This window comes from Acipenser ruthenus, chromosome 19, assembly GCF_902713425.1.
Source record: "Acipenser ruthenus chromosome 19, fAciRut3.2 maternal haplotype, whole genome shotgun sequence".
Taxonomy (NCBI): Eukaryota; Metazoa; Chordata; class Actinopteri; order Acipenseriformes; family Acipenseridae; genus Acipenser; species Acipenser ruthenus.
Window position 1 is genome coordinate 27,512,203 of NC_081207.1, and position 21,137 is coordinate 27,533,339.

General features: G+C 35.9%; 2 protein-coding genes across 3 annotated transcripts in view; both read left to right on the top strand.

Annotated features, from left to right (window-relative positions):
• Positions 1-21,137, top strand: part of itfg1 (integrin alpha FG-GAP repeat containing 1) — a 93,320-nt gene that overhangs the window by 5,689 nt on the left and 66,494 nt on the right. For both annotated transcript variants that reach the window (XM_034041156.3, XM_034041155.3), the window contains exons 6-9: positions 1,036-1,130; positions 10,405-10,466; positions 16,084-16,168; positions 19,387-19,481. In XM_034041156.3, coding sequence (XP_033897047.2) covers positions 1,036-1,130; positions 10,405-10,466; positions 16,084-16,168; positions 19,387-19,481 — 337 coding nt within the window. The remainder of the gene's footprint in view (positions 1-1,035; positions 1,131-10,404; positions 10,467-16,083; positions 16,169-19,386; positions 19,482-21,137) is intronic.
• The window catches only part of LOC117424615 (vacuolar protein sorting-associated protein 35), a 198,878-nt gene continuing 187,284 nt past the window's right edge, over positions 9,544-21,137 (top strand). Inside the window, exon 1 of the mRNA XM_058992720.1 lies at positions 9,544-9,548. Within this exon, the coding sequence (XP_058848703.1) occupies positions 9,547-9,548 (2 nt within the window). The 5' untranslated portion in view covers positions 9,544-9,546. The remainder of the gene's footprint in view (positions 9,549-21,137) is intronic.

Sequence of the window (21,137 nt, forward strand, 5' to 3'; positions counted from 1 at the left end):
TTGATTAGTGGGCTTTTTTTGGTTATCATTTAGTTGCAGACAATTATCACAAGGTAATGCCTGTTTAAATAGACTTTTAACCTGTTATCTGATGGCCCATTTATTTGGCTGGTTTCACAGAATCGAGTTACTGTAGCCCTACTCTTGGACAGTGTTTAAGCTTCTAGTAGGTAAATAATATAACTTTGATATTAAAAATACCCATTGGTTACATATTTATATATTCTGAAAAAGCAGTTTGCTGATCTCAGGAGACTACTTGGAACATATCTTCCCACTGTAGATTATAATGTGAAATGATGATCAACGTATTATTCTAAACACTGTCCGTTTTAGGACGTGTTTGACATCTTTCTCCTGCCAAGATAGCAATCTGCCTAGCAAGCTGAATACTGAGTGCTTTCAACTCAAGGGAATTAGCAACAAAGGCATATTATAGCAAGGATCCGATGCAATTCTTCAATAAGATGTTTTATAATAAGGCATGCATGATTCTCTGTGCTGGCATAAACTATTCCTGATGAACTGATCTTTAAACAAGTCCTATTTTTCATTGGCTTCCATCTCCCTTTACAGTCACTGTTTAGTTTTATAATGTGTTTGTCCTCTGTGTATTAGGCTCATTTAACTATCTCTGTTTTAAGCAAGTGGAACAGAAACATGTTGTTAAGTGAGTATAAGAGACCCCTCTGCTCCAGCAGCACAGAACATGCTTGTACACTCCTTGTTCCAGTGGCTTGCTTCCCTGAGCCAGGGAAAATACTGCTTCATCCAAATTGGGTCTGTTTTAATCATTTCAACAGACCTTAATAACGGCACCATAAACCTTCAATTAATAAGGAGGCCAGTAAATCACCAGAGTTAAACACGCTGTACTACAAGCATGGTTTATATAAAGTTTGTATCTAGTGTTTTAAATCATAAAAAAAGATCCACGTTAAGATCCATATAAAAAAAAAAATCATTTTTCTTACGGCGATGTTGGTGTTTTTTCATACTCAACTGAACATTTTTATGTTTTTTTTTTTTTTTTAGGAACATGTCATGGCAGAAAGCACTGGATACTGATGCAAAAATGCGTATACCCCATTCTCATGCATTTATTGATGTGAATAAAGATTTCACTGCAGGTTTGTATACAATATTACTTCATAGTACTCAAAATGGTCAACTAGTAGTTCTAACATTAATTTAAAAGTGCAGTCCTTGTAAAACTTTGTAAATGATGCTTGCTTATGCAGCCATTTTTAAACGAGGGAACTGTGACGGGCACAAATTAAACCCACAACCTTCTGAAATGCAGTTCAGAATGCTGCTCCTTCACTTAACACTGAAAGCAATATTTTCATATGCCAAACCTTGGGATATAGGTCCCAAGGGATACGAATATTAAAAAGAAGAGTCAGCCTATTGGAATTGAAGATTCAGATGAATGAACATATCAAGAGGCTTCTGCAGTTTATCTACTACATTGTGGGTACCTCTGATGAGTTCAGGTTTAATACTGATTGCTAGTGATGTTTATAAACCTGCTATGGACACTTTTTCAAGTTTGTTTGACTTGTTTTCATTTTTTTAAAAATCAGTATAATGTTATTCTAGAGGTCAACACATATAGGATGTACAGTTTGTGGGTAGATGAAATGTGGTGAGACTCTAGTACACTGGCAGGTGTCGAACTGTATTAGCACTTTCATTCTGATGGGATTGAGTGACAAACTCAGGCTATTCTTACTGAGCCAGGTTAACCTCCCTTCCAGTTTCACTTTACAAAACAGTGCAAATAGCAATGCTTGGTCTACCATTTTAAGACATCCTTCCATGAATTTAAGATAGGCACCATTTTGTTAATTTAGTTCCATTTATATGTGATTTAGTATATAATATTTACAGAAGTTCAATAAAGAGTGGTTTACAGTCAAATTATATAGGATATGAATTAAAGAGAGAATATGCAAATATTTGCCAGACATAAAAGCAGATAACAGAAGATTCTCTATTGTAGGTTTTCACAACACAGCTAAGAGGTTTCTATTTTTAACCACATTTCAAACAAAGATTTGCTTTGTTGTGCAGTATTTGCTTACAGGGTTGCGCTTGGATAAAATGTTATTGATTTTTGGATGGTAGGGAGGGAAAATACATCATTCAAAGGCTTTGCTTACTACTATATTAAACATCAGGGTAAAACGACTTTAGCAGTTTCAGAGGTGAAATGTAAGAATAGAATCAAATGAAATCACAGTTTCAATTAAATACTACTTTACATATGTATACAGTATTCCTTTCTTATAACTCTAGTTTGCTGTCGTGCAGAGACTTGCTATTTCTGTGCTATAAAGGGTTACACTGTATGTGATCGTAACTAGCTTTTCCACTCCAAAAGCTAATGTTCATATACTCAGTTTGGACACCTTAAGAGAGGATGATCTCTGCAAGACAGGGTTAACTTTCTGCATTTCTGAACTGTGAAAATCTGCACAACAATATAAAGTACCTTTATCTGTGGATAAACAGAGAGCATTGGTCACCTGTGATGTCAATCCACCTTCTATTCCAAGTCCTAAATTACCACCTACCCACCCCCACCAAAGATGGAACGGTTCCTGAGGCAGACGAATGTACTCTAGTGATTGGCAGTAATAAAGGAAAGTGCTTCCAGCTGGAGAGAAATGCCTGTACAAAAACAAAATAGATAATGGCTCTGCAATTATGTGTTGAACCGTAGTTTTTTTTTTATTTTAACAAAACATTACATTTACTACATTAAGATGAATCTCAGTTTTTTTGTTTTTTGTTTTTTTTTCACCCCCGTGTGTTTCAGCATTCCTGTCCACCTTTTAAAATAATGACAGATGTTCCAGCCAAGGAAATTGTTTTTTAGTCAGACCAGCCAAATGTGGATAACGGGAAGTTTTAGAATGTATGCATTGGACTGACTGACATACATTTTATTAATAGGCTGGCATATACAGTGTGTAGTTGCAGTAATTGGGCAATTTTAGAGTAAAAGGTGTTTTTTCTCTGTGACTCTCAGTGAATTCCTTTCTTCTATTATTGGTTGACTGTAGCTCCTTTGAGAATCCTTAAATGTCAAACTATGTAAGACTCAAGAAACTGCAATGGTTCTTGCAAAATAATTTTATTTAACTGTTTTTCTTTTTTATTGTGTTATCCCAGTTGATTTCGTTGCTTGAGAACATGTTTAAATCTGTAGAGTACAAATGGAAAAATTGTATCATTCATTTACTTTAAGCTGTTTAATAGACCGCATACATCATTTAGAATGACATTCAACATCGGTGGAGATGTGTAGTGAATGAATTGTCATGTTCTTCCCTGCAAGACAGTAACCACATTACTTGCAAGAGGTTTATTAGGTTGCAGTCATGGCAAATACATGGGACCGAGGTGTCAGAGCTAATTCATTGTTTTAGTGGGTGGTGTTGGAGAAGATGGGCTTTCACTATCTTATCTACTTTCCTTGACCTTGAAAGGGTAGAATAAACCATGTTAGCACAGTCAATTGAACAAAAGCCAGGCAATAGCTGCATAATTTCATTGCACCCAACTGAGCCAATAGTGACCACAGATCCAACTAAAAATAATCAATACTGAAAGTTGTTTTTTTTAAATGCGGCATGTGAGGGCGGTGGCTTAACACTCTTCATTTGAATTGAATCCTGGACATGTCACTTTGCTTGTTCCCGATCATAACATAGTTAGCACTTAAAATAATGTGCTGTATCTGTAACACTGTAAAATAAGTGTAAATAGTTTGAAAACCGTTGTCATATAATAACTCGTCTTGTACTTGCATTAACGGACTTGTGGCAGAAGGGCTGTGCGGGATCTTTGATGCAGAATGTTGCCGCTGCTGCAGTGCAACACCTGGCAGCGATGTAGAAAAATGGTGTCTGGTTTCTTAGCTTGCCTGCCTTTCAACATATTGTAGAGGAGAGAAGAAGAGTCACAGCCTACAGTTTTGTCCTGTATTGTTCTTAGGTGGGGCTTGATTCCCTATTCAAAGACGTCAAATGCTGTCTCACTTTTATTCAGCATTCAGCATTCCACATGCAGCCATCATATACAAAGATTATTAATTAAAAGGGAGATAATGTTCAAATAATAATAATATTAGAAAACATAATTTATATGGGGGGAAAAATAGAAAAGTGATACCATGGCTTTAACTGGTTGCTAGGCAACCCTACAGTACTGCATTGTCTTCAGAACCTAATTAGCTAGCCTTCTCCACCAGATTGACTAGTTAATTACTAAAGCAATGTGAAAAATAACAACAGTTTGGCTTATTGTGGAGTTCCCTTGGCAGGCGCAGTTTAAACAATTCCTCAAGTTACCGTAGGCATTGCTAAGAAAAAAAAAATACAATTGTTGCTGTCTATCTATATAGTACCTGTTGTTTCAAAGGAGTGCTAACCAAGTGTTTTATAATGTGTACTACATTACATTTGAGTACCCCATCAAATTAACTATTAGAGAAAGAGAGAAACTCTCTTGTACATGTGATGCCATTCATGCATATGGGTCCTTTGCATGTTATCTTTTTGATAGTCATTTGTAAATTCAGTTGTGTGAATGAATAAAACATGGTATTTTTTCTCACTTAATACAGCAGTGTTAGTCTGAATATTCATCCCAGCAATTAAGTCAATAATTTTTTTTTTTTTAAATAGGGATTTAAATCCTACATATTTTTGCTGATTTTGTATGCAGTATTCATCCTGTGCCTTCATCCACAGTTATTTCTAGGCTGTTCTTGAAGAATGTTCTTTAAAACAAAATCTCTCATAGTCGAGAATCTTTCAAAACATAATGGACACCAGCCAGAGTTCTTTGGAGTTAATTGATGGACCTAATGAAGTAGAGACGATTCAAAAGGGTCCGACGCATCAATTTTAGAAATGAGTTTCTTCTGTTCCACATTACCTGATATAATTTCTGAGAATAATACTGTTCCCAGGGAAATGAATGCAGTATATCTTGACTAATAAACAGGATGGAAGGGCTTCTTGGCCGCCCTCAAATTACCATCATCATTAACCACATTAGAACCTTTCAGTGCTTTGCGTGAAACTGGCCTTTACCTCTCACAGAGGCCAGGAATAATGAGAGCCTGTGCCAAATTGGAGACATTAATGCTTCCCAGTGCAATAGAATGTGTTCAAAGAACCAACTTCCCAACATTTTGGTATTTTTATTAACAAAGTTTTCTCAAGGTAGGGTGAATTTGGGCATATAGTATGTAGCCACAATTAAGCAGAGCTTCACAAAGATTAGTATCACAATACATACATACCTGAATCTTACCTTTTAAATGATTGCTGTGCTAATTGGAGTTGAGCCCACTAAAACATTTCTAACCAGTTTTATAGAACTCATTTTAAATGGTTCATCATTTCTTGACTAATACAAACAAAAAAATGTATTACATGTGTGAAAAATTTAATTTTAAGTCGATATTTGTATTTCAAATGGGATGAGATTGGATGCTAAGTTACACTTCTCAATTTAGGTATATTATCCCACAAGCTCACATTGTCTGATGGTTAAGTTACTACAGTAACAGGCAGTGAAAACTGAGACATGCTGCTCATTACAAGACATCAAAAATAAAAACCGAGGGCTTCTAATAGGACAGTGTTTTCGGGTGTATGAAAGGCAGAAGGGATTATCCACAGAGCATTTGCTGCATGCTGTAGATCTATAACAAATACATAAATAATGTCACTGTAATCGGAAAACACAGTGTTTTGGAAACTACCCGTCTTTAACTGTTTACATTTAACTAACACTAATTTGCTAATATATTTTCTAATTTTTTTTTTTTTTTTTTTAAATATATAACTGATAGGGCATTCTGGTTTGGCCCTTGGCAATACTGCTATTTAAAACTGAAGATAAGTTTGTTTTCTAGTGAAAGCGCTGGCATTTCTTAATGGCTACACTCCCTGTGGGTGCAATTGAATGCATGTGCATAATCAGAAACATAATTTTATCTTTGGAGAACTAATTAAAACCAGTAGATATGAATGATGCTACAGGGAAAGAAACATTTACTCTGCTGTATTCCCATGGCAATGAGTTAAGGAGACCAGAAGAAAATTTATTTGTATGGATTGCTCGTGTGGATGTTTTATTTGCAGTCAAGGTCAAGACTTTAAAAAAAGGTGCAATGATTGCCACCTTAATGCTATAAAGTGTCTGTCAGATTGTTGTACCAAAGTCTTCTACCCACTTGGGCTCAGTTTAATTCTGTTACATGCCCAGCTTACGATAATTATGGAGAAACCATAACAATTATGTTTAATTGCTTTCTGAGTGTGAAAAGGTTTAGACTTTAAATATTTCTGAGGTAATGTTCCCAACTAATTGGCTCAGTGGTTGCAGAGAGGTCTTGACAAAATTGCCTACAAGGAATACTCTTGAGCTACAGTAATTCATACTCATTTGGAAAATCTCTGTACTTTTACAGATGTCAATGAAATGTATTCTTGTAATGTTTTACTGGTTGCTGGATAGAATTTATTTTATAAAATAAGTGAGGGTAGGGAGAGGGTAGGTGTATTCTCGTGTCATTGTGCCTGATACTTTATTAATATTACTAGTACTGTAGGGTAAAACTTGTAGAACAAGTAGACTGAGGATTAGTTGAGAGCCTTCCTCTGTGTAATTGATTCACGTTTATTCCTTGGTGTTCAGTAGTCATAACCTTCTGAAATCTGGATTTCCAAACAATTTGCTGTTGACAGGAATTTGGACGTAATGCATTCAGATTATCTGGATCTGTGAAGCAAAAGCCCCATGTTCAATGGAGTACTGTGACTTTTCATTATCAGTTTACGATCCTCAGTACGGCAGTAAAAATCGGCTTGTAATGTTAAAGCCACACAAATCGTCAAACTCTTTTGACTGGTTCCACAGACCCCGATGAGCACACATCTTGGACTACCTAATGTTACCCAGGTCTGTGAAGCTGGGATCAAAATATCTCTTCAGGCCTTTCTCAAGAGACATCCGAAGTCTGCATGAGCTGAAAGGTTATCTGGTGCCTGGGACAGTTAGATTGGTTGAACCGGAAAGACAAACTGGTTCCTTTCCTTTTTTGGGGGGTTGGGGGGTTGGGGGGTTGGGGGGTTGGGGGGGGGGGGGTAGAAACATTCCACCACATGGTTTGTTTTTTAAGGTTTCCACAATTTGCAGTATCCCTATGCTTCTTCTGCCACTCTTCATTCTTTCTTGTGCCAAAAACAACTTGAATTCTTACAGACTACATAAGAAAAGTCACTTGTCAGTGTCATTGTATCACAACAAGAACCCCAAGCAGACACATTGAACATAATATTCTTTAGCTGTGATTTCCCCCTCCGAGTCGTTTCTCTTTACTGCTTGCAGTTTGCCCGAGGACAAAAAGCTCTATGCAGACATGCCTGCGACCGTGCAGACACATTCAAGGGCTTAATATTCTGATCGAGGGGGTGCCGAGCCACTCTTTTTTTTTCTCAGTTACATTCTTCAATGATGCTTAATCGAATATCCCCACGGGATACATAGATTATGACAGACTGCTGAGAGGTTTCAATTATCCCTGTTCAGTTTTTATTTTTATTTTTATTAAATGTGTTGGGAAACATGTGATTCTGTTTTTTGAAGGATTGCACACACATATTTTCCACCATCTGGTGGGTTGTATTGTATAGATTACTCATTTGTAAAGCTGACTCATTTTAAGGAACAGTACATTTACTTAAAACCAATCCAATGGTTTCCATAATGGCCGTACCAGTAATGACCGTAGTGGCTTAAGAGTATTGACTGAATGCATTGACAACCCTCGAGACACCTTCCAGCACTTTTCTTTGTATTATCATTTTATTCATTCCAAATGAGCCATATTTTGCTTCCAGAAGTGTAATCTACAGTAGATGTCCTCATGAATTTTTAAATATGAATAGAATTTCAATTGAAATATTCATCATATATATAAATGGATGGTACTGTATGCCCAGCAAGGCACGGGGGCCCACATATATTTTCTCTAAGGATTCATATCCAACACGAAAACAATATAGCAGAGACAGAGCATACAAATCTTGGATCCTAAATGAATTACATACCAGTTGTGTTGTTTTCTTTTACTGGCACATTCAAAGACATTGTGAAAACAAAGGCAAGTAATGTAAGAATGTAATAAAAAAACATAATTACTGACCTTGGATGCAGCTTTTTAAAGTGATACAGTAGTAAATGGTAAGTGCTGTCTTTGACTAAAATGGATACACTACTTGAAATAATTTGGAATCAAACTGTTACCCCAGTTTACATCAAACGATCTTTGTACTCATTGAGGTCACCTATCCAGAAACTGCAGCTACTTTAAAAATCTAAATAGCGGTGGATTTTCATACCACTGCCCCAGAATTTTATAAACCAGATTTTTCAGAAACCTCATTTCATTTTATTGTATGTAGTAATGTTAATAAGTGGGTTATTGGTTTGTAGTGTTTTTCTTGATTTGACAAATGTAACAGGGATGGAAATAAGACTCCTATTGCATAGCAGTTTGAGCCATTCCTAGTTTGACTATGAGTTTAATAAGACACAGCTGAGGTTCTTGCCTACATACTGGGGCTAGTTAAGCACATATTAAAACCTGCAATGGGTAGTCTTATTTCCATCCCTGACATAACACATTACTTAACCTAGAATACACCTTTGGTATTGTTCTGACTGCAGAATTACAGATATGCAAGCTTTTGTTTGGCGAAATTAAGGTTTTAAGCAAACAATTGGCATTTTAAGTAATTTGAATTGCATTTAATTAGTCTAATGGAATTCACTTTTGCATTCTATGACATGGCACCGTACTTGAAGATGGAAAGCCTCCTACCAAACGAAATTATGAGAAAATGTGGGAGCCTTAAGTGTTTTGTATGCTGTTCTAATTCAATTGCTTTTAAACACATGATTTGTAGCTAACTGACTATGCAAAGAGTTTTTATTAGCATGAAGAGTGCTAATTTGCAACCAACAGAATTTTTTTAACCATTTTAGCATTCAAAGCTGGTGCTGTCACCTTGACTCCCCCATCAAAGGTTGTGTCTTCCTGCTTGTTTTTCTGAGTGATAAGAAGTACTGTAAAATCAGGTGTTAAATACCAAGTCAAACAGACAAACATATTATCTTTTGAGTAGTGAACATGCAGTTGCAAGTATCATTTAATGCAGTGTAGCCAGGGGAGGGAAACATCATGTTGTATTGCAATAAACTCTATGCCCAAGAGCTTTTTTATATTTAGTTTAAGAAATAAATCTTCTTTTATAATTATTTACAGTAACCACCACACATGGTGTTTTTTTTTTGACTGTGATGCTAACTATTTTACATTTCTTTGCCCTGCATGACCTAATGCAATGGATTATACTGTGATGGGGGTGTTCATCAGGGCAGCAATCATTACAATTAAGTTAAAACAATACACAAGTGCCAGATGGCACATCAGTACTCTTGCTGCAATCAGTAATCATATTTTTACCAGGTCCTTGATTAATGCAGACATTTATACTCAAGTGGGTCCTTCATCAGCCATTCGAGATGATAAAAAGTATCTACAGATCAGAAATCTCAAGGCAATTTTACCCAAGTAGCAGCAGCTACATAAAGTGAAGGCTGATTGGCCTACTTAAACTTGGTTACTAGGCAAGGGGAGAAGATTTGCCTTATAATGGATACCTTAATCGTTCATTCATTGTACACTTTCATGTTCACTCAATTTCTGGTTTGTAGCTGAGACACCTGATGTTTAAACTTAATATATCACTATTTGTGATTCTGTTTTTTTTTAAATGTTTATAGCTTTCACATGGCCCCTACCCATCCTTGAGATGATCTCAGTTTATCTTCCCAGCAACTGCACAAATAATCCCCAGTCCCTTTTAATCCTGGCTTTGTCTGTACTGTCACAGCGAGCCTGTTGAGCAATGTCATTGTCAGGCTGATTAATAAAGGCATGGTGGTTCTCATGGCCCAGTTCAATGTGGTTATTATTTGGTCTAGGATAGTTTTAAAAGGTTTGCTTTAATGCAAAGTAGTTATCTAAGCCTGTTACAAACGAATCTGTATGATACTACAGTACAAAGCTCTAACCAGTTTATTCTTCTTAGGATATATCCAAATGCTTCTGTGTGTGCCTGATAGAATATGTTTATGATGATGGCCATGTACTGAAAAAACATTAAAATAAGTGTTACAAAGCATACAATGAGCATTTAAAAATCAAACATGAAAGCTTACAATCCTTAAATGTTAGTAATCACAATGCATTTTCAAAGCATACTTGAGTATAAAAATCTGGTCAATTGCATAATTCTTTTCTTATTGCAGATGTATTCCTCACTACTGAAAGCACAGCCAAGGTTACACAGTTTCAGACATGGATAAATAAGGTAGGCCTGTAAGCATTTTGTTTTATAACTTGTGTATTCCCAGAAAGACCCAGAAATCTAAGCTTTAGGACTGGGTTCTCCCTAACCATGCACTGATCTTTAGTATTTTATTTCCTCTACTGTTCTCTAATTTCCCCTGATCCATCTTTTCCAATTGTGCTGTATATCACGTTTTGAAGTCTATGAAAAGTATCTGTAACTCCCTTCTGAACCTGTTAATCTTACTCTCTGTGATGTACTCAAGGTGAATCCATCCTTTCCTATGTCTGTGCAGAGCCCATTCATCTTTCTCAACGCTGGGAGTATAATTGGGTGTGTAATTAAAGGGCATCTAAATCTCACAAATTCTTTAGCCCAGATTACCTTATTTTTTAATGGGAATACAACAGCAATAAATAATTGGCTTTGGTTTCAACTAATTGTGTTCCGTAACCAATCCTTTTTTCTAACAGTGCCATACAGCTTGAGTGCAAATGGTAGATTAAGCATTCAGAAATGGACCCCAATGGAAGGATCTGGTTTTTTTTGGACAGCCATAAGCATTTATTATACAGAACAGTTATCCTGGATTTAAATAGGCTTCTCAATTAGGCTGCTGTTATCTTTTTATTATGGAAGTCAAAGTTTATGGATTTTGTGTTAATTAAAAGTATTCATCCTTCCTGGTTTCATTTGTTTTAAACGTTCTTTTCATTTTATTTATTTATTTTTTCTGGCTTTCTCAATATTATTGGCATACTTGCAGATGTGTAACAGTCTGCTAAGTAATTCGCTTACATAATGCTTGTAAATTATTATTATTTTTTTAAGTTGTAACTGAAACAACAAAGCTGAACTTGATATTTGTAAACCTTTGTTGCACTGCTAAGTTTCTACCCACGTGCAGTTTCTGCCCTCCCTGTAAATAGTTTACCTATAAAGTAACCCTATACAAACCTGGATAAAGAAATGCACAGCCGTTTTGTATAACTCGCAAGTAGGCCTAATTGGTCATTTTCTGTATCAAGACAAAGTATATTAGCAAGATGTTAAAAGTCAAAAATAGTTCCATTGCTGATTTAAAAGCAACAAAACTGCAAGAATCCTGAGCCATTTAAAATTGAATGGATAAGGTCAAAAGGTCAAAGATGTGTTTTTGCTTGGTTTAAACGATATCCAAAATGGAACCAGGGGAGCATTTTTTTTTTTTTCATTACAAAGGACCAAACTTAAATGTCACAGTCTGCTTATATATTTTTTGAAAGTGGATTATTAATGACTTTGAGGTTGCGTGTTGTTTCTTGTATAAAAAAAAGTAATGTGTTACCTACAGTATATCGAGTTTAGCAAATGTCAAAACAGTGTCTGCTCATGCATTGTTTATGAAAACTTTCTCTTTTGATATGATCAATCACTGAACATTTGCGTTTATAGCATTTGATGCTGCAGTGTTCTACAGCATTTCAACATTGAAAAGCTATGCTAACTCAATGCTGCACAAGATTAGTATATATGTTTCCTCTGCTGCCCTTCCCTATGACTTGTGTTAAAAGACAAAGGTGGGAAGAGATCGTCATTGCAGGGAATTTGGACCCAGGACCTGAAAGTGTATCTAACAGGACAAGGCTTGTGTTTCATAACTTGTTCTGCCTGTAGACAGATAGATTTCACAATATTTTTTATTCAGTGTCCCTTTCCAGATCTTGAAAGAAATCCAAAAGTTTTGTTGTAAAATAACACATTCCAGATAACATGGTTCAGGTTTCTGGCACGGTTTTTTATTGCAGCCCAAAACTGTTGAGCCTCTGAAATGATCGGCTATAAAACTTAATGTGTTAGATTTAAAAAAAAAAAAATGGTCATAGATATAAGAATCCTGTCGGCTTTGAATACCTCGTTTTTGAAATACGTCTCAAAAGCATATTGATTCTACAGTCAGACAAGAACGAGGTGGTATATTTTTAGAGGGCACATGGGGGGGAAAAAACCTTGCAACTAACTTCTAATAATAATATATTATTGATTTTATATGTTTCATATACCATCTTGTTCTTGCAACAGGTATTACTCGTGTGTATACATTTTCTCTTCCTCTCACAATGTGACAAACTCACTGCATTATTCAAGTTTTGCAGCTTTTTATCCATTTACTTAATGCAGAGCCAGAGCTGCTCTCATGTTCTTTGTGAGTTGAACTTTATGTAATGTTTTTAGCACTGGGGTCTAATAATGTTTAGTGTGCCATTCAGCTAAATAAAATGCAGGTTCCATTAAATAATGTTTTATTTAATGAGGCTAATTAAAACATTGCCATAAAGAGACTTTATGTGTTGGTGTACAGTTTTAGAGCTTCATAATAACGTCTTTAGCACCGTTGGCCAATAAGTATGGTTGCAATATGCTTTACACTAACCTGGGAAGGATGGGACCTGAATGGCAACTGTGTAAGTTTGTGTCCACCATTGTTGTTTGCCACAAGGGTAATTGGGATGTTGTTAAAGAGCTAGCAGAATGGTACATTTTAACAAGGAGTCAAGAACATATGTTGCTACACTCTTCTCTTTCCGTTTCACCCAAACAAGGATTATGTTGCAAGACCCTAGCTGTGTGAAATATCAATATCTAAAGATTGACGAGTATAACTTTTTCATAGTGGCTGACCTAGGTCAGACAAATCAGTATTATAGATTTTAAGGAGCGGTGCTCCAATTTTTCACTTTCTTTTATCAAGCTGCTGGTGAAATGCAATCCGTAACAACAACCAGCATGCCCAGTGCACATATCCAATCACAATCAGCTATCCCTCATCTATTCCTTGTCTATGTGGGTGTTTCGTTCAGTCTTTCTACAAGCTGTAATGCATTTGTAAGTACAGCTTTTAAACCAATATACTATTTCTTAGTAGGCGCCCTTATCCAGGGCGACTTACAATTGTTATACGTTATCACAGTGCAAAGTATCACATTATAAAATATCACATTGCAGGTTATGACATTACAGAATATCATAATACATATAAGAGCAGATATGAAAGTACAATATAATCAATTCAAGTAAGAGCAAAATAAAGCATACAGTAACTTATAAGTAAGAGAGAATTCGACTAAGAGCAGTTAGTGCCATATAGTCCAGCATGGTCGAGAGTTGTAGTGTTTACAGATGCTGTCTGAACAGGTGGGTCTTGAGGCGGTGCAAGAAGGTGGTCAGGGACTGAGCAGTCCTGATATCCGTGGGTAGGTCGTTCCACCACTGAGGAACAAGGGTGGAGAAGGAGCGGGCTCTGGAGGCAGGGGAGCGGAGTGGTGGTACAGCTAGTTTTCCGGAGGTGGAGGAGCGGAGAGAGGGTGTATGGAGAAATGATAGTCTGGAGATAGGAGGGAGCAGAATTGTGAAGACAGTGATACGCAAACACAAGAGTTTTGAATTGGATGCGAGCAGTGATAGGACGCCAGTGTAGCGAGTGGAGCAGCGATGTAGCATGGGAGAATCTGGGAAGGGAGAAGACATGTTGAGCATACCATGTCATAAACTTCCCAGTCTGAATTGATTATGATAATTAAGCATACCGGTTATGTTTCTGTAAATCCAATCCTGCTTCTCATAAAACTTTTTAGTTATGAATCTTCTCTGGCAACATGTACTGCTACCCTGCACTTTGATCTTTGACAGTTTTGCTAAGCAAACTGTATTAAAGATGGTTAAAGAGTGACCACATTGCTGGTTTGGTCACAGTCACCAAAAAGATAAAACTTTGAATAGAAGTGTTATAAACTTTTAACAAACGCAAAGAACTGTTTACTACTCAGTTGACTACAACCTAAAACTTGCCTCTCGGATGTATAGTGTTAACATTGTAATGCTCTCTCAGCTATAAAACACTCAAGACAAAGACCTTGAAGTCATTCAGAGACTTTCCAAGGATTAAAAAGAGAAGCGAGAAGAGACTGTTTCAGTGAATTGAAGCGATTGTATTTCCTGTTGGTTTGTTTTGTTATCCTACAAACTGTAAAAATTCTGCGTTTTTATTTTTTTATTTTTTTATTTCACAGTAATTTAGTAGCATTTCAGTTTAAAATAAAATTGTAAATCCCTAGTGTAAAGGGGAATTATGATTGGTGTATTGTGCCTTGATATATCCAAGCATCTTGCCTTCGGTATAATTAAAGGACAACCCTTTGAATTGGAATCATGTTTTAAGTCTGACTATTATCCGACAATGTCTTGTCATCGTTATATACTCCTGTTTCTGCACTCATTGATATTCGGCATGTTTAATAAAGTCACCAGCATATTTTACCTTCTGGACACTGAGCAAGTAGGATAAAAAGGACCACTAGTGGTGTGCACTGGAATTACAGGTGCACACTCCTAGTGCCACACTGGCCTCAATACTCTGACAGTCCCAGAAGTAAAATATGTTGGTGGTGAGTTTATTTTGCAGAAACAGTAATAAGTGATCATAAGAACACATTGTATGGGATAATGAACAACAAAGGTATACACTATTAACTTAAAGCAACTGTTGTTCATAACTGACTTAATGCTGACTATAGGGCAGCAGTGTGGAGTAGTGGTTAGGGCTCTGGACTCTTGACCAGAGGGTCGTGGGTTCAATCCCTAGTGGAGAACACTGCTGCTGTACCCTTGACCAAGGTAATTTACCTAAATTACTACAGTAAAAACCCAACTGTATAAATGGGTAATTGTATGTAAAAAATAATGTAACTATGTAAAAATAATGTGATATCTTGTAACAATTGTAAGTTGCCCTGGATAAGGGCGTCTGCTAAGAAATAAATAATAATAATAATAATAATAATAATAATAATAATAATAATAATAATAATAATAATAATAATAATAATAATGCAATTTAAACATGTAATACAGTACAGACAGTTCTTACTTCTTATTTGACTGCACAATATGTAATAAAACGCTCTGTGACTATTGAGACAATCGTCAGACAAGCTAGGGACCTGCTCTCAAGATTTTAAGAGTCCCACTGATGCAATACTAATTTTATTTCTATACAAATATATCAACACCTCTGTTGGTTATAATACTGTTTCAAAATAATGACAGGTTATTACAGGCCTTTTTGCAGTAATCAAATTCATGTAGTCTAGTATGCCTTATGTGACTTGGGTTAGGTTTTGGCAAGCCCACATAGGGGCAGCAAGTGTGACACTGGAACACTTTATTTTATTTATTTCTTAGCAGACGCCCTTATCCAGGGCGACTTACAATTGTTACAAGATAACACATTATTTTTACATACAATTACCCATTTATTGGGTTTTTACTGGAGCAATCTAGGTAAAGTACCTTGCTCAAGGGTACAGCAGCAGTGTTTCCCACCTGGGATTGAACCCTTAAACTGTTTCAGTGAAAGACAAGGTAGGGACATGTTCCTGAAATAATGTTCAGGGACATCTTTTCAGGTGCAAAGCTTTGAAACTTCTTGTCCTAGATACAATACGGTCTTGGCATTAATTCAAATGCTGTGATTTTCCTTATATAGAAAGTGCTTTACAGCACTTTCTATTTTAGACCTGATGAAAAATAACATTCCTCTGTATTGTGCTTGTATTTTCAAATGTGATAATGACGGTTTGTTTATTTGTGAAATAAACAGGACGGGAACTTCTCCAAAGGCCCCAGCTTGCTGAACATACCTGACAATGTGATGAAAACTGGCCAATCTGCATTTTCTGATTTTGGTAAGATCCGTAATCTTATACATTTAATCCAGGCACAAGTCTCTCATTCAATCTAAAAATAAATTAGAATTCTGTCTATTTTCTTTTTCTTTTTTTCTGCCTTTCCATGGTCTGGATAACTGACATTCCTCAAAATAACATTTTCATAATATTTTAAATTTTAAAGATGTGAAAATTGTACATAATGTTTGTTGTTGCCTGTTGTAAGTGTATGTAGTATGTCATTGGCTACTAGTTCCAAGGTAAGTTCTTCCATTGGTTTTCTGCCACTTGCAGTACTGTTTGACCCAGAATAGGACCTCACTTTCTGTCAGACACATATTTTTAAAGCTGGTGTCTGAGTTATCAGTGTTGTTACAGCAGGCCACCATTCATTGTGGATTAGGATAACAACATAAAAGAAGGAAATATCTTTCTTCAGTGGGAAAGTTAAAGAAAATTTTGGAACGTGATGCATTTATTTGCATTTTGCTAAAGTAAATCATACATTTCTCAGATGTATTACTGTTTTATTTTTATATATTTTTTTCAAATACACCCTAATATCAAATGAGATCCAATGAGTGAATATACTGAACTGATCTTAGTTCTAATTTAAACTTCGAGAATATATCATATATATTAGTAAAACCATGTAGCCTGGCACAGTCCAGCCTCAACTGTAGATAAAAAGCCCATAGCTATTAGAATTCCTCTATTGAGCTACCTGCCCAGTTGTATGTGTGACCTGTTGCCTGAAAATGTTTAATTGTCACTACCTCCTGCTTGGCATAAACATGGAATTGAGAATGTATCCAGATATCTGCAAAACAAAACTCCTCTGTTAAATGCTGCCTTTAAATAGTAAAAAGTAGTAGAAAGTAGCAATTCACCATGTTGAATTGGTATGACACAATGTAATTGTAAGGTAATGCTGTATTTATAGCCACCAAGGCATATGAACACTTTTGTATTATTTTTTTTTTAGACACTGTTGTTTTACTGGCTGCTAAAGTTTGATATTTTGTCTGCAATTGCATGTCATAAGGTGACATCACTGAATGATTGTTTCTCATTTTCCGTGTCGGAGGTTTCATTCATTTGATCAGTAGCCCATAACTGCTTTGTAAATAAATGTCAACAGGGTTGAACACACAGAAGTGCCAGTCTTTCTCATTAACAGTAGAAACTGTGGTCAACCAAGAGAAATAATTAAGGTTATAGATTCTGTAAAATAACAATTCCATAAAATTGACTTTGGAGACCCATCTCCCTCTTAACACTTGATACAGTACGTGTTTAAATGTAATGACTGAGCCCCATACAAGATGAAGGTGTCACTGGTTGGTTCTGATTGGATAAGAGGATTCTGATTTATATGAGAGGTTAGAGGTTTTTTTTTTTTTTTTTTTATAAATTCCAGTCACACCGCGCCTCTGCACATCACATTGATATTTTGCTCACTGTGTAGCGACTGTATACCCTTTTTGTGAAAAAGTCATGCATTAGCATTGTAGACATGTACCTAAAATAACCTTCCTCTACCACTTGAAGTTTCTCATCATTACTGATCTTTTCAAATGCTTTGCCTGAAAGTTCAGTAATAACGTAAACTTATTTTTCAACCACCACTGCCTAATGGCAATGCCTGGATTAAAGCAATCTGTATACATCTTAATTGCAACATATCATTTCCATGTTTTTTGGCCCCTCCCCTGAATTCTCAAAAACTAGAATTTTATTTATTATTATTATTATTATTATTATTATTATTATTATTATTATTATTATTATTTTAAATATATATATATATATATATATATATATATATATATATATATATATATATATATATTAAACTGAAATGATTTTGACCAACCAAGGCGATTTTAAATGGTGAATGTGTACTCTTAATCCATTGCTCCAGTGTTCACATTCTCCCTCATTTAAAATGGGACCATCACAGGCAGAGTGAGAAATGGTGATCTCACCTTCCGTTTTAATATGGGGTAATTCTGTCAAAGCTTTAGCATTACAGTACATCTGCAATTTAAAAAAAAAAAAAAAAAAACCTGGAGAAATGCATAAAAGTATCCACAGCATTGATTTTCTAATTACAAGTTTTGAATAGTGAAGAATCCTAGAGGAAGGTGACAGTGTGGATTAACCCTTGTAAAAGGAGAAATACTGCAGCCTGTAACAGGTTCTGACATTGCTCATGGAGCTCACTTTACTGTATCTTACGAGATCTGAAATCCAGACCACAGGCAGGTGATTAAAAGATAATGTAATCCACATCCGAGAACTCCAAAGCCCGTACTTGGTAGAATGTTCTTAAGATTCCAGTCATATAGTTGAGACTGGCAGTTGCCTGTGGACATGTGTTAAGAAAGCAAAGGGTATATCCAAATCGCTATTTTATGAGGTGTTTTGAAGCTGTCTTTGTTCGTCCTGCAGAAAGAAAGATATTCTTTCCCAGCTTCTGCTGTGGGTCCCCAAACACTTAAGAGAGGTGCTAAATCAATATAATATGTATATAACACATGCTTTGATAAAACTGACCTTTCTGTTTTTCAATCTACCCTCGGCAGCATTATATTGCAAATATCTTAACAGATTCAAACATGATACCAGGAATGTGAAGAAATGTTCTAAAGCAGGCCCCATAGCTCTAAACTGCTTATTATTTTTTTTGTTTTAATGGTTGACCAAAACCAACCCCTGATCCTTTTGCCCCTGTAACTTAATTTGGCAGCCAGTAAATTTGTCATTTGTTCAAAATAGTGTTGCGTTTCTTACAGGCAAATGTGCCAGTAAAAGCATTAGCCATGTGGGAAAACCACTGTGCTTTATTTACAAACGCTGTTGGATAGTATCTGTACTAATCTTACTGCGGGTGAAACTGTAGGATTTCCCTTGGGGGAAAAAGTGTTGCCAACTATTTTCTTCCCAAATTGAATCTGATATAAATAATTGTACATCTTTCAGAAGAGGCACCAAGCCAGTTCTTTCTCAGCCAAAAAGAAAAGTAATTTGAGAGTTTGGAGTACTATTAATATAAAGTGACTTAAAGGACAGGAAAAACAAAGGGAGTTGTAATTACCTTCCACTGATGTATTTTCTCATGAATCTCTGCTGCCTATCAGTGCTGTACATTTGAATTGTTATTAAGTGGGAATTTAATTCCATGAATATCAATAGGTTTATGAAACTGTCAATCTTTTTGTTTTGTATCTTAGATGGAGATGGCTTTCAAGACCACCTGCTCCCAGTCTGTGAGGATGAAGTGTGCCATAAAAGCGCCATCTACCTCAACAAACCTGGAACAGAGGAGGTAGGCAGAAGCATTGCTTTCAGTATGGGGTCAGAGTAAAACAAACACTTCCCTTAGACAGATGTGATCACTGTTGTATTAACCAGTTACGTCATCTCTACAATATTGGTATGACTCTATTAGAGGTCTCGCTTCATATTTCTTATCTGATTGGTGCACTGGGAGCCAACAATAAGGATGGAGGTGTTCTCTAATAGATGTTTCAAAGTAAAGAAAATGTATTAGAAATGAAAAGGTGAATTTAACAATGAGACTATGAAAAGGTCTAAGCTTCAGGACTAAGATGTTTAGTTAGTGTCCCAGTGTTGTAATTGTTCGTGAAAGTCCCTAGGATTATTTTGGTTTTAGTATATTTGTTTACTGAAAGAAAGTGCACACTGACATGTAACTGAATTACTCAAACTGGAAAATGGAGGTACAAAAGCAATAAGCTGTTATATGCAAAATGACATTTCACCAGATCTGGTTTGTACTGTTGTACTGTAAATTAATCAATAAGTGTGGTTTGCAAAGTAAGTCCAGGTTAACAATAAACTATTACATTGGTTAAGTTGTTACATATATCTAATGACACGCACACACATAATATTATACTTTTTAACTGATGGATAGATATTTTGTAAGTCTTTTGATTTTGTAAGTCTGTTGCTGTTTGATTCCTGTTGAAATACATAAGAGCTCTTGTATGTGTTGAATGGTGTTCGTGAGGTTTAGAATACAAGCCCATTATCTGGCACTGAGGACTGCTACACTCTTCTGCCCTTTCTAATGCCTCAGGGCTATATTAAATAGAGCTGCGATTGAACCAGCCTGTCGACCAGTAAAGTTAATTGTACTGTGTTCTCCTTCAAGAGCTGTATCATGAAAAATTTAAGTCTGCAAATGCATTACCTTTTACCATAATATTTTATCTTCATTGGCCACTCATTAGGTACTTTACTCAGTCAGAGCAAGTTTGAGAGACCAAGTTCTACCAGCCCACAGTCCGAGTTTTATCCAGTTTTCATCTCGGTCGTGTTAATTTCCATCTGCAGCAGTCTGATTTCCAATTTCCATGAACTTGGTTCCAGTGGCTGATGGTAACGAGCCATACAGTACTATAAGATAATTGAGCTGAGCTTTTTCAGTCCTGCAGCACTCATGTAACACAAGAAACCAGGCATACATATACATAACACATCTCTTGTTAAAAAGAAAGGAAGCAGGAAATAGTCATTGTTTTGTTTACCATTTAAAATGCATTCCACAATTTTGCAGCCACCCCTGCTTTTAAAATTCAGTGTGCCGTAATATGGATAAAAGGACAAAGAGTTTTGTGACACTTCATATGTTTATAGCAGTGTGGATTTATAGTGAAAATCACATTATTCCTTAAATCCAAAAATAATGTAATTGTGTATTAAGGTATAAATGTTAATGCCCTCATTAACCACAAAACTACCCACTGGGGAAATCGGGTAGACTTACTTAAATGTACTGCCATTAACTTCATCAATAATTATCTGTTGGACCAAAGAAGCCACAGGATATGTTGGATTGGAAAAATAACTCTTAAGGGACAGCATCATCTTTGCCAACCTTTTTAGCTTTTATTAGACCAGTAAAGTTGTTATTCATTCATATCCTCATTATTCATAGGAGGCTGTGTGGTCCAGT